At 44.3% G+C, this 12,363-nt stretch overlaps 1 protein-coding gene across 8 annotated transcripts in view; it reads right to left on the reverse strand.

Moving 5' to 3' along the window:
• KMT5B (lysine methyltransferase 5B) overlaps positions 1-12,363 on the reverse strand; it is a 68,404-nt gene that overhangs the window by 38,195 nt on the left and 17,846 nt on the right. For 7 of the 8 annotated variants that reach the window (XM_053275788.1, XM_053275804.1, XM_053275830.1 and 4 more), the window contains one exon: positions 1,214-1,449. In XM_053275788.1, the coding sequence (XP_053131763.1) occupies positions 1,214-1,373 (160 nt within the window). In that variant the 5' untranslated portion in view covers positions 1,374-1,449. Of the gene's footprint in view, positions 1-1,213; positions 1,450-6,650; positions 6,822-12,363 lie in introns of all 8 variants that reach the window. The other variant, XM_053275815.1, reaches the window with a different exon arrangement.

The following is a 12,363-nucleotide window of genomic DNA, read 5'->3' on the forward strand; positions in this document are numbered from 1 at the left end:
TACAGAAAACAGAACATAACGCTTCTATAAGGCAGCCCTGCCTGACTCAGAGCACTCTTGGAGTTGGGCCCAATACTATGCTGGTGGCTGACTAAAGAAAAACAGAAACAACCCTGCTCACACAACTGGTCTGTTCATGTGAACTCTGTTCACGTGAACAGTCTCATATGGATTGTAGTGTCTGATCTATAAAGATAAAAATCACATTAGACCATTTTTCTGAACAGGCTTTTTTCTTTTGGCTGGGTGGGTGTTTGTTTATTTGAGAACTTCAGGAAGCTGAATTTTGTTCAGGCTAAGTTTGTAGTGCTTCGTGGAATACAACAATTTTACTATAAATCTAAATTGCAAAAAAATCTTTCTACCAACATAAAGAAGCAGATAATTTCCCTACACTGTTCACTTACATCTGAAGGTGGCAAGATATTTTTACTCGATGCTCCTTAATGCATAATGAATATCAGTGGCATAGATCACCATATGATCAAGCAACCAATAAAAACCTTTAATACGGGACAAAATGTGTTAGGAGCACAATGTATAGGCCACTTCCGCATCCCCAACCACTGTTGGATAATGGCAAGGGTTATGGATGCGATATTGCAAGTTGGAGAAAGTAAAACAGCAAATACTGAACTAAGCAAAACGAAGCAGAAGAGACAGGCATGTGTTCAGAACAGGTGCCACTGTAAACTTGAAGTTGCTCCATATCCCAAATTAGTCAAGTTTTTAAAACCCCATTTCCCCCAATATCTTTAAGTAAAATAAGAATTTAAGGAAATAAGAAAGAGATTCCTACAACTGCTTCCATGAATACCAAGACTGCAATCCACACCCCACTGAAGTTAACAGTAAACCTCTCACTGAGTTTCATGGTTATGGATTACACCATAATCACTTATTTTTCTAGGACACATCATAAATATTTAGAAAGTGTTCTCCAATAGCTATTAAGCATTAGACACAATTTTGACATAATTCATACAGAAGAACATTAAACAATCCACATTTAAGCTTTCAATGAGTCTTAGGTTTATTTCAGAAAAAAGAATCCATTACTTTACTACACTTATCTGTAATGAAATAAAAATGCATTGCTCAAAAACAACATTTACAAGTACAATCCTCATGAAATTAAACATTTATATAGATAAATCATAAGAAAATCAGAAATTTCACAGCGAGAGTTTCTATCACATTAGCATATACATACATCTGCTTGATCGTCTCTCAACTCCATTTTTGCCAGTCTTTGGATTCTCCTTTCCAGGGTGCAGTAATTTGGACTGGTTCTGATGGTGATCATTAGATAACCTGCTTCCGTTTCTCCGGACATTCACCACCATGTTCTTGGATTCTCCCAACCACTTCATTCCCACAGGCAATCTGCCCCCGTTGCATTTAGTCCTTCTTCTAAAGACTTTAAGAAGTCCGTTTTAATTCAGCGTTCTATTGGAAACAGAATGCACAAATGGAAAAAAAATATTCAAAAACCGAAGTTAAGGGAAGAGTTATATAAAAATAAAAAAATGTTAAATGCTCTATAAAGTTGATCATGTGCGCTAATATCCTAGTAATACTTTTGAAAAACAAAGTTTGTTTTTATATTTATACACAGGCAAGTTTCCCCCATTGAAGCAAGGATTTTAACCTGAAGTTTGCCTGTTGTAATTGCTTAATACAAACAAAGGGCCGCTTCATACAAAGTTTCATCTATACAGACACAGAATAATAATCACAGAATCATATGCGTGACCACAGGTGGAGTTCATGCACATCCTTTTGCTACGCACATTTATGTAACCTTCTAGTCCTCCCCAGTCTGATAAGATAACAGTATGGCTGGGGAAGAAACTAAGCAACTCAGCGGTTGCTCCCTTACCAGGAGCTGCAACATAAACGTACGTAGTCAGCTGCTTAACATCTATAGCCTCAATTCCACAACTGCAACGGTGTTTGAGTAAGACCTCTTGTTTAAGAACATAAATGTACTGCTGGATCAAGTTAAGATTCACAGTTGCAAGTATCTCAGTTTCCAGCAGGGATTAAGGATCTACCAGAAACTGGCCAGTGGTCCACTGTCTCCTTTGTCCATTCCTGGTTTCTAATATGTAGAGGAAATATAAGCCTTCAAAAAGTCAAGGAACATAAAAGAGTGTTTTGGGGAAGGCAAAAGTAGCTGCTGAAGGGAAGCTAGGGTTAGGTCTGTGGAGCACTAACTACATGATAAATGTTACTTTATCAATCATTATTGTTCAGTTATTCTAGACTTTGTGGTTTAGTCTTTATTTATTTACACAAATTCCCAGATATGGCACCAATATAATTAAAACTATAATAAACAACGCTAGCAACGTTAAAAGTTTTTTTTGAAAGATTCTTATGCAGGAAGTTCCTGCAGAGCTGAAGAGTGTGTGTGCGCATGCACAAAGTATGTACATTATACTGTTTGTAGAAGGAACAAAAAAATTTCACTGTTATTGAGCCCCTGTGAGTGGCTCGGATTTTAGAGTTCTGGATAACCCAGAAGAGAAGAGATGAGAGGCAGGAATATGAGGCAGCTCTGGTCAGGAAAGCATAACTTTTGCCTCAAGGACAGTAGCAGACAGAACACTGGACAACATACAGTGAGAGAGATCCAATAGTGGCAGGAAACTTGACCTCTCTAACAGGTTTTGAAGGTCAAGGGGCAGGGAGATACCCTTGCCTCTAAGTGTGCCATAAGTTATAGTTCTATCACAGTAAATCTCAGCTTTTAAATAATAAGAAAGCAAAAGCTTTTGTCAGTGTAACTCAAATAACTGCATTCATTTTCTTCAAATATGAAGTTATGAACTATCATTAAAATGGCCACTGGTTTTAGTACTAAGAATAATAATATGATACAGCCCAATATTACTCAGTTCATAATAGAGGATTTATAATTACTTGAAGAATTTAATCTAAAATTTAAAAATGTTAAACAGACATTGAATTAATTTTGGTAAGATATTTTTTCTATAACTGTAGCCAAAGCTTCAACAATCTAAAAAAAGAACTGAAAGCTTCAGGAAATCTGTAGCTGCACAATCTCCCTCTAGTGGAGACACACAGCTACAGAAAAGCTTGTATGTGGGAAATTTTGTTTATATTCAAGTTGGGGGTGAGGAAGTTGTGCCGATACCTACACAAACTTTAATCTGAATAAAGGTATGAATAAAGTTAAGCCAGGACATATAAAGACCATTAAAGATACTGAGATTCTGAGAAACAAATTATCATCTAATCAAAAGTAAAACATTTTACTTTCTTCTTATGTGGAAGTCTCTCAGTAACCACATGACACAAATGGCACTATATAAATAATATTCAAATATTTATATATGGAATTCCACAAGATAATTAAATATGTTTATTATCAACACTGGGAGATTAAATATGTTTATTATCAACACTGGGAGATAGCAGGCCAAATTGAAAGGGTATATCAAAACATTGCCCAAAGACTCCATAACAATGACCCATATGCATGGAACCTCAACGCACTAAAATTCCTGTGAGGCATTACATTCCACAGTACAGCCATTTTAGTGCATTGCCACTACATCTACCTAGCATTTCTTCCTGGAACACTCAAATTCCTTCTGCACGTAAGGGAAGGAAGGGAAAAGCCATCACCTCTATGTTTGTGTGTTCAGTCTGCAGACAGTGAATAACAACCCAACCCTAACTATGTTTACAGGACTTAAATATTGATTTCAACAGGACTTATTTCCAAATAAATATGTACAAAATGGCAGCCTAAGACTCCAATCGTACACACATAGTAAGAGTAAGCTCTGCTGAACATAGCAAAACTATTTTCAAGTCAGCCTTGAATTTGACCACTCTCCTTGTTGCCACTGACAACCTGGAATTTATTTGGGGGCATATTATAATGGAAGGATTAATTTACTACTACTACTACTACTACTACATCTACTACTACGGTCATGCCTGTGCAAAGAGCACCAGGTTCAGCAGCACGGGAAGCACTGATAATGATCCCACTACCTAGCTCATGCTGATCACCATTTCCCCACCTCTAGATGTGGAAGAATTTAATTTCCAATGCAATAAAATAAAAATTGTATGCAAAAAACTTTTCATGTGTTTATATGCATTTTTCTGGGGAGGGAATGCATAGCTTTCATCAGATTCTCAAAGGCGCAGTGACCCCCCAAAAAGTTAAGAACCACTGCTCTAGAAGGTGCCAGGAAATAACTATGACATGGGGTCATTTCCACTCTAGGAGGAGGAAATACAACAACAGTGACCAGCATGAACTAGCTGCCAGGAACATTACCAGCACTTCAAGTGCTGTTGAACCCAGCACTGCCCACAAAGGTATAGCTAAACAACATTTAAAAGATAGTTGACTCTCTCCCATGCCCCTCATGCAATTGAATCAGAAAATTTTGTTACATATGGGGGCAGGGCTTCAACTACAAGGCTTTTAGTAAGCATGCATAGGACTGGCCAGTAAGTGTGCAATCAGTAAGTGCAGCTCCATGAATTGGGGACTAGAACTCCAGCACCCAATGCCAGAAATACCATTTGTAAAATGCTAAAGCAGGAGTTCCCAACCTTTTTAAACAAACACATTGCTGAGGACTCATTGGCTTCAGGATGATGATCCTCAAATGGGGAACTAAGAATTTTGTGACAATTTAAAAAGAGCCCATGTTGCTGAACTGAGCAAGCTTTAAGTAGCTCTACAATCCATTTGTAAGTATTGAAAAATATAAGATTGTTTATTATATTTCTTTATATACATCTCATGTTATATACATCATCATATGAATGTCTCTCTCCACTATCCCATAAAGTGTCATATTTTTACCTTTATTTCAACCATTTATCAAGTGGGGGAAAACAAGGCAAGAGAATTCTAAACAGGAAAACAATAAAAATGAAACTCAGCTGATATCACAGAAGCTCTGGATTCCCAACAATAAGTAGGAGGAAGGAGACTCCCATTTTGTAGGCAATTTGGGTTACATTTTGTATGGCTAATGTAACCCAAAGTGACCCAGAGACTCCTCTGAGAACTAAGCCACAACTCTTTTTGTCCTGGTAGCCTAGATCTATATTTATATTATATTATATTATATTATATTATATTATATTATATTATATTATATTATATTATATTCAGATACCTAATGGTGACAGACTCCAAGTACTTCCTGATACAGAAGAGTTCCTGGGATACTCTTTATGAAAAAGCTTCCAAGACTATAATAGGACATCTGTTTCTGGGGTGCTTCCAGCTAGGGGTGTGCACAGAAATGCCGAACTGCGGTCCGGCATTGGGGTGGGGCGTTGCTTTAAAAGCGGGGGGAGGGTTTACTTACCCCTCCCGCCGCTTTCCTCCTCCATCGCCCATAGGCTTTCTAGTAATTGGGGCAGCAGGATACCTCCCTGCTGCCCCTTCCCCCATTTCGCTGCAATAGGCAACCAGAAGTCTTCTGCGCGCATGCACATCGTGCGCGCGCTTCACGTCTCCGTAACATGTGCGTGCGCACAGAAGACTTCTGGTTGCCTTTTGCAGCGAAACGGGGGAAGGAGCAGCAGGGAGGTATCCTGCCGCTCCAATTACTAGAAAAAATACGGGCGACGGAGGGGGAAAGCGGCAGGAGGGGTAAGTAAACCCTCCCCCCGCTCTTAAAGCAACCCCCCACCCGAAACGCCTGAACCCCGAGCTGCCCAGGTCCGGACCATTCTGGAGGCCTTTAGATGGCCTCCAGACTGGTCAGGGCACATCACTACTTCCAGCCAGTGTTCTCTCTAGTTTTTTCCATCATTGTGTGGAATGAGTTTTGTTCTGGGCGGCAGTATCAAAGCAGTGTTTGCACACATGCATTCAGAGTGGGGTCTTCCTGATTCAACCTGAACAGGATGTAAAATTAATTGAGCGGACATCAAAAAACTTGTGAGCGTGCACACATACACATGCCTGAGAGGGAACACTGCTTCCAGCCAAACAAAAGAGTTTTGTTTTTATCCTAATTGTAAACTAGTACTAGCCCTGTGCAGTAGTGAGTGTGCATAATTAGTCCCCAAGCAAAGGAATGGCAACTGTCTCCAGCCCAAGTTTCTGCTTTGAGGGTAAGGGTCCTCCCCTCCTCAAAAGGGCATGTGTGCATAGAGCACAGCATAATATTTTAAAGTTTAAATTCTTGTAATTATCACCCTTGCCTCCTTCCCCGTTCTTCCTCTCCCCTTCAATATATTAAGCACTTTTCCTCCACAATCACTTTTCTCCCCATTACCAGAAGGCCAACCATGGTAGTGGCTAGAGATGTTTCACCAGCTGCTGCTATTGCTCCAAGGAGGGTCATTTTTGGTTTATAAAGGGCACATGCAGTGCCAGCGGCAGAGGGGCAGTTAATGCCCAGGGGTCAAGAAATGTTGGCTCTGTTCACCGGCCAGACGAAAGGTGTTTTTTTTTTACTTATTGAGCTGTGTTGGTACATTACTCATCAGGATCTTTTTCGCTCGTTGGGCATAATTTTTCCCACGTCACAGAAGTAGACTAGTGGATATCCTGAGCCCTGGTAATGTCTTTTCTAGGGTTGTCCCGGGGCTTTGGAACGTGCGCTCTGAAAAAGAAACATTGGTAGACTTACCGTGAAGGGTTCTTTTTCTGGTATGGGGAGGGCATCCATTTTTCTGGTATGGGGAGGGCAGGCTCCGCATGCTCCGAAACATGGCCAATCAAAACTTTGCACATCCTCTACCCGCTCTGCTCCGCCTTGTCTGACCCAGTTCTGGTCTTGAAGAGCGTAGTAGGGACATATCTGGGAACACAAACAACTCAGCATGGAAAATATAGAAAAAAGGGAACAGTCAGAACCAAAGGAAGTGAGATAAGTGACAGGAGGAACTAACACACCCTAGGAGTTGCCCGCCTCCCAAAGCGTAGCCCCTCCTTCTCCCATCCGTGGGAAGGATGGATGCCCTCCCCATACCAGAAAAAGAACCCTTCACAGTAAGTCTACCAATGTTTCTTTTTCCAAGGTATGGGGAGGGCATCCATCATGTGATGGGACATACCCAAGCTTCTGAAGAAACAGGGAGGGCAGCGGATAGTTACACCACCTTCTGCAACACCATGCGACCAACCGCCGCCTATGCCTCATAAAAAGATGGAATTTTGTAATGTTTTATAAACGGGGACACAGACAACCAAGTGGCCGCCCTACAGATTTCCTCAAGAGGCGCTCTCGCTGAAAACGCCGCTGAAGCTGTGGCGCTTCTTGTCAAGTGCGCTGGGCTAGGCACAGGCAGTTGTAATACTTCATAAGCCAACGCTATTGTAGCCCTAATCCATCTGGCCAGTGAAGCCGTAGAAGCTCTAGAGCCCAGACTTGTAGGCTGAAAGGAAACAAAGAGAGCATCAGATTTTCGCAACCTTTTAGTACGCTTTATGTAAATACGGAGAGCCCTCCGCGCATCTAACGTATGCCAAATCTTTTCTTTAGAATGCTGAGGATTAGGGCAGAAGGACGGCAGGACTATTACCTGACTTCTAAGAAAAACCGAATTAACTTTTGGTAGAAAAGTGGGGTCCAGCTTCATAACCACTGACTCCTTCTGAAAAATACACAGCTCATCCCTAATCGAAAGAGCTGCCAACTCTGATACTCTTCTAGTCGAAGTCACAGCAACCAGAAAAAGAACCTTAAAAGACAAAATTCTTAGGGAAACCGAACGTAGTGGTTCAAAAGGACCCCTCGTAAGAGCATTTAAAACAGGGTGGATTTGATTTAAATCAAACTGATTTAAATCACGATTTAAATCACGATTTAAATCACTAGCAGGGTGGATAAAAATAAAAAAAAATCCGATTTAAATTAAAAAAAATCCGATTTAAATTAAAAAAATCCTTTTTTTTATTTAAATCGGATTTTTTTTATTTTTATCCACCCTGCTAGTGATTTAAATCATGATTTAAATCGTGATTTAAATCAAATCCACCCTGATTTAAAACCTTATTTAAGTCCCACGATGGGAATCTATGTACGGGGGGGGGGCAAGTTCATGGCCCCCTTCAAAAAACGTCGAATGTCTGAGTGTAAAGAACGCGAGTCCTCGCTAGAAATGGATAACACCGAAGCTAAAGCCGAGGTTTGATGCCTCAACGTACTGGGTCGAAGACCTTTTTCGACCCCCGCCTGAAGAAAACTAAGTACCGCTAGCACCCCGGCCTTCATCGGCTCTACTCCATAGTTCTTAGCCCAGGCACAGAATGCTGCCCAAGTAACCTGGTATATGCGGACCGTGGACGGTCGCCTAGACGCTATAATTGTGTCCTGCACCTTCTTCAAATACCCCCGGCCCTCTAACGTCTGCCGCTCAATCTCCAAGCATGAAGTTGCAACCACGCCGGGTCTGGATGACAAATGGGGCCTTGCGTTAAGAGGTCTTCCCTGTACAGAAGGGGCCATGGGTGCCAAATCGAGAGAACCATGAGGTCCGAAAAGCAAGGTCTCCTCGGCCAGAACAGTGCCACCAATATCAGCTCTGCCCATTCGAGATATACCTTCCGGGTGACCAAACCCAGAATTGGCAACGGGGGGAAGGCATACAGCAGTCCTAGAGGCCACCTGGAGACCAACATGTCCACCTGTTCCGCCTGTGGGTACTGATGTCTGGAATAGAATCTTGATAGTTTTGAGTTCTGATGCGAAGCGAACATGTCCACTGAGGGCCGGCCCAATCTCTGCACTATGGCCTCAAACACCTCCGGATGGAGAGACCACTCCGCTGGATCCAGAGATTGACGACTTAGCCAATCCGCCTGTAGGTTCTCTACCCCCGACAGATGTTCCGCCGATATCGACTCCAGATGTGTCTCTGCCCACCGAAATAGTAGGTTCGATTCTTGCATCAATGCTCTTGAGCGTGTTCCTCCTTGATGGTTTACATGCGCCTTTGCTGTAATGTTGTCCGTCCGCACCAGGACATGTCGGCCCTCTAAGATGTCCTGGAAGGCTAATAGTGCCACTCTGATTGCTTTTAGCTCTAGCCAGTTTATGTTGTGTTGGAGGTCTTCCTGTTCCCATTTCCCTTGAGCCTGGCAATTGGAACAATGAGCCCCCCAACCGAACAGGCTTGCATCTGTCGTAACAATTAACTTTTCTGGAATTGAAAGAAGCAAGCCCGTCCTTGTGGCAGATGACCTCCACCAGAGGAAGGAACGTCTGACCTTTTTGGTGGTCTTGACCCACAAACTTTTTCTCTCCATGATCGCCTCCTGATAAGGCAGTAGCAGCCACTGGAGTGGTCTGGAATGCCACCTGGCCCATCGTACACACTCCAAATACGCAATCATCAGACCCAAGATACGAGCTAGATGCATGAGGGAAGCTTTCTTCTTGTGGATATACGGGCCTATGGCCGCAACGACCTTTTCCCTTCGTTCTTTTGGAAGGCTCACTGTCGCCGTCTCTGTATTGAACAGGACTCCCAGATGTAACAGGGTCTGCGATGGAATCTGGTGACTTTTGACCTTGTTGATCATGAAGCCATGAGTTTCCATGATCTGGACCGTGAACCTCACATCCTTCTCTGCCTGCTGGGCCAAACTTGATCGGATTAAAACGTCATCCAGATACGGGTAGGAGTGGACACCCTCCTGCCTGACCCGGGCTATGACTGCCACCATCAGCTTCGTGAACACGCGAGGTGCCGAGGTCAAACCGAAAGGGAGAGCTCTGTACTGATAGCACCTCTGGTCGTAGCTGAACTTCAGGAACCGTCTACAAGAAGTGTGGATAGGCACATAAAGATAAGCTTCGGACAAGTCTAGGGAGGAAAGCCAATCCCCTGGCAGAATCGCAGCCTTGATCGATCTGAGTGACTCCATTCTGAACCTCTGTTTTCACACGTACTGATTCAACCGTTTGAAGTCCAGCACTGCTCTCCATGAATCGTCCTTTTTTGGGACCAAAAATAGTAGCAAGAAAACCCCTTCTGGAATCTCCACCGCAGTGACCATCTCTATGGCCCGGATCTCTATTAAGTGATGTATGGCAATTTGCATCAGCTTCCTCTTGGATTTGCATCTGGACACCAGTGTCTCGAAGAAGAAGTCGGGGGGGATTGCCCAAAAATCTATGCGGTACCCCTGTGAAATAGTCTGATGTATCCAACAGTCCAAGGTCAATGACCCCATTTTCGGTCGAAGGCCTGTAACCTGCCACCCACCGGAATGTAGTCACTGCTTACGGTTGTTCCTGGGCTGGTTCGCTGGAAACGCTCCAGCTCTGCCTCTGCCTGCACCTCTGTTCTTGGTATTCCAGGACTGACGCCAAACTCAATCTGTACTGATTCCCTCAGAATTCTCGGTCTCTGAACCCATCCCAAAAGTCGGATAGCTTGAACAATTGAAGGACCTGTAAGGACGAAAGGAGTTTTGAAACTTGCCACCTCCTCGAAAGGGCCTCCTCGTATCTGCTCGTCCAACTGGCATAGCCTTTTTCTTATCAAGAGTCTCCACCAAAACCGGCTCCAATGACTCCCCAAAAAGTTTTGTGCCCCTGAATGGAGTGGCTGCCAGAGCCGCCTTTGACTTGGAGTCCACCTTCCAATGTCGTAACCACAGACCCCTACGCACTGCCACCCCAGCGGCCATTGATCTGGCTGCATGTTGCAGGCAGTCTAAACTTGAGTCCGCCATAAGGGCGGAAGCCCTGGCAATTTTATTCAAACCTTGTCTCAGTTTTATGTTATCAGGGGGGACCAACTTCGCCAACTCCTTGGTCCACAGGATCGTAGCCCTTGCGAAAGTGGAATTAATCGACGCCGCTCTTATCACCATAGCTGAAGCCTCATGACCTTTACGCAGGAGGTGGTCCGTTTTCTTCTCCTCAGGAGATTTTAGGAACTCCTCTTCTTCTTTATTCACCAACGCTCCTGTAACCAATTGGGCCACAGGTGCATCTACAATGGGGACAGCTAACATTGACATCACATCAGGAGGTAATGTATACAACTTCTTAGGGAAATGGATAGCCGGTTTTGTCGCCCCTGGTACTCCCCATTCTGTCATCATGACCTCCTTAAATAATGACGGGAATGGAACCGTGGCTGGGGAGGCCGATGTAGACGGAAAAACCTCCTGATCGAGACCGGACACTGGCTGTTCACCTCTTTCCTTAGGAACATCTTTTATAGCCCTCTTAGCCTTGGCCAGCAGTATCTCAAACTCAGCTGCTGAGAACAGCCTGAACGAAGAAGGCTTTTCATTTGGAGCCTGCTCATCAGAGAGCTCCCCCTCCTCTTTTTCTGACTCTGAAGAAACATAACTTCACTCCCTTGAGGAACGAAGCGCTTGCACGGGAGGCAAAACCCCCATTGAAACAGATGCAGTTACGTGACTAGTTTGAGACGCCACATGCTGCGGGGCCACTTGTACATCTGTGGCTGCAACAGGAGCTGTAACATAATTTTTCTCAGAAATACGTATTCTCCCATGTCCGCAGGCACCTTCATCAGAAGCAGGGGACAGGGCAGAACCCCTCCTGAGGTTTCTCTTTCTAGATAGTCTAGCCAAGTAAACACGTTCCCCTACAGGGATATGCTGTCTGGCTGGGCTAGAATCTAGGGACGATGAAAAAGATGGCCGCCACGGCCTGCGTTTAGGGGGAATAGTGAAGGACATAACAGTCGCCACCTCTACTTTACCGGGGACGTAACGCCCTGGCACCGCACCGCTCAACACCTGGCCAGCCTGTTCCAAAAGAGGTGAAACTACAGCCAGACACTGTTTTTTAAAGAAATTACCCAGCCACTGAAGTTCCTTTACCGAAATAAGTTCCCCATTCGGCCCCACCATACCTGCCGGTGCAGAACCCGCAGCTGTCCCGGCATCCGCCCCGATATCCATCGGAGACCAAGCCACCGATCTATGAGCTCCTTGCAGAGCGGGGGCAGGCATACCCGTGCCCATAGGCTCCAAGGAGACAGAGTCTGTAAGCTGCGCAGGTGGGGACTGAGAACTAGCGGCCGTGGTTAGTGCAGCGGCCGACAAAATGGCGGGCGCGGTTTTGGCGGGAGGCTCCGTCTGCGGTCTTTCGGGCTGTTGAGCCCTAACCGTCTGCATCTGCAGCTGTTCACTCAGTGGAGCTGTACCTGAGGGGAGTTTCTTCTTTTTCTTGGTCTTCGCGCCATCCTTCTCCTTCAAATGCTTTGCTTTTTTGAGCGCTTTAGAATGCACCTTCAGCAAAGGCACTTTCCACCTTTTCCCCTACCAGGGGAGTTACCGAGCTTCCTGCTCCTTCCCCGTCTCTGGTAACAACTGGCGCTGAAGCTCCTAATTTTTCTCTATCCTCCGCC

The sequence above is a fragment of the Hemicordylus capensis genome, chromosome 1, assembly GCF_027244095.1.
Source record: "Hemicordylus capensis ecotype Gifberg chromosome 1, rHemCap1.1.pri, whole genome shotgun sequence".
In the NCBI taxonomy this organism is placed as follows: domain Eukaryota; kingdom Metazoa; phylum Chordata; class Lepidosauria; order Squamata; family Cordylidae; genus Hemicordylus; species Hemicordylus capensis.